Source organism: Camelina sativa, chromosome 19 (genome assembly GCF_000633955.1).
Source record: "Camelina sativa cultivar DH55 chromosome 19, Cs, whole genome shotgun sequence".
NCBI classification, from domain to species: Eukaryota; Viridiplantae; Streptophyta; class Magnoliopsida; order Brassicales; family Brassicaceae; genus Camelina; species Camelina sativa.
Genome location: NC_025703.1, coordinates 8,277,384 through 8,278,217, shown reverse-complemented (window position 1 = coordinate 8,278,217; position 834 = coordinate 8,277,384). Strand labels below are relative to the sequence as shown.

Sequence of the window (834 nt, the reverse complement as noted above, 5' to 3'; positions counted from 1 at the left end):
TGTTGCTAATATTATTTAGCTATTCGTAGACAATGTGTAATGGTTCTGTCTTTTTCTGATCTCTTTGGCAGCTGCATTCCTTGTCGTTCTTTGTGTTGGACGAGGCTGATCGCATGGTTGAAAGTGGTCATTTCAGGGAGCTGCAGTCTATAATCGACTTGCTTCCAGGGACAGATAGACCAAATGAAGGGAAAATGCAAACTGTGCAGAATAGTGACACAGTTTCCAACGCCCCAAAGAAGAAAAGACAAACTTTTGTTTTCTCAGCTACCATAGCGCTGTCTTCGGATTTCCGTAAAAAGCTAAAGCGTGGCTCCTCGAAGTCAAAGCAGTCATCATCTGGCGAAGTGAATTCTATTGAGGTTTTATCTCAACGAGCTGGAATGAGAGATAGTGTTGCAATCATTGACCTGACAACGGCATCTATTTTGGCTCCAAAGATTGAAGAATCTTTTATTAAGTAAGCACTATCTGACTTATATCCCTCCAGAGCTTTCAATTTGACTGGGTAAAAATTAAGCTTTATTGCTCGGAGGACACCATGTTTCGACTCATTATTTGCGTGCAAAATATCCAGAAATCTTTGATGGAACTTACTCTTTTGGTCTATTTCAGTATTCTTAGTATTAATATCTTATAATAAACTACAGGTGTGAAGAGGAGGAAAAAGATGCTTACTTGTATTATATTTTGAGTGTCCATGGACAAGGGCGGACAATTGTTTTCTGTACATCAGTGGCAGCTTTGCGGCATATCTGTGCACTTTTAAAGATTCTTGGACTCGATGTTTGCAAACTCTACTCAGATATGAAGCAGCGAGCTCGGTTGAAGGTA

General features: G+C 39.9%; 1 protein-coding gene across 1 annotated transcript in view; it reads left to right on the top strand.

The window, feature by feature from the left end:
- The window catches only part of LOC104765527 (DEAD-box ATP-dependent RNA helicase 13-like), a 6,559-nt gene that overhangs the window by 2,796 nt on the left and 2,929 nt on the right, over positions 1 to 834 (top strand). Inside the window, exons 6-7 of the mRNA XM_010489252.2 lie at positions 72 to 460; positions 651 to 831. Of these exons, the coding sequence (XP_010487554.1) occupies positions 72 to 460; positions 651 to 831 (570 nt within the window). The remainder of the gene's footprint in view (positions 1 to 71; positions 461 to 650; positions 832 to 834) is intronic.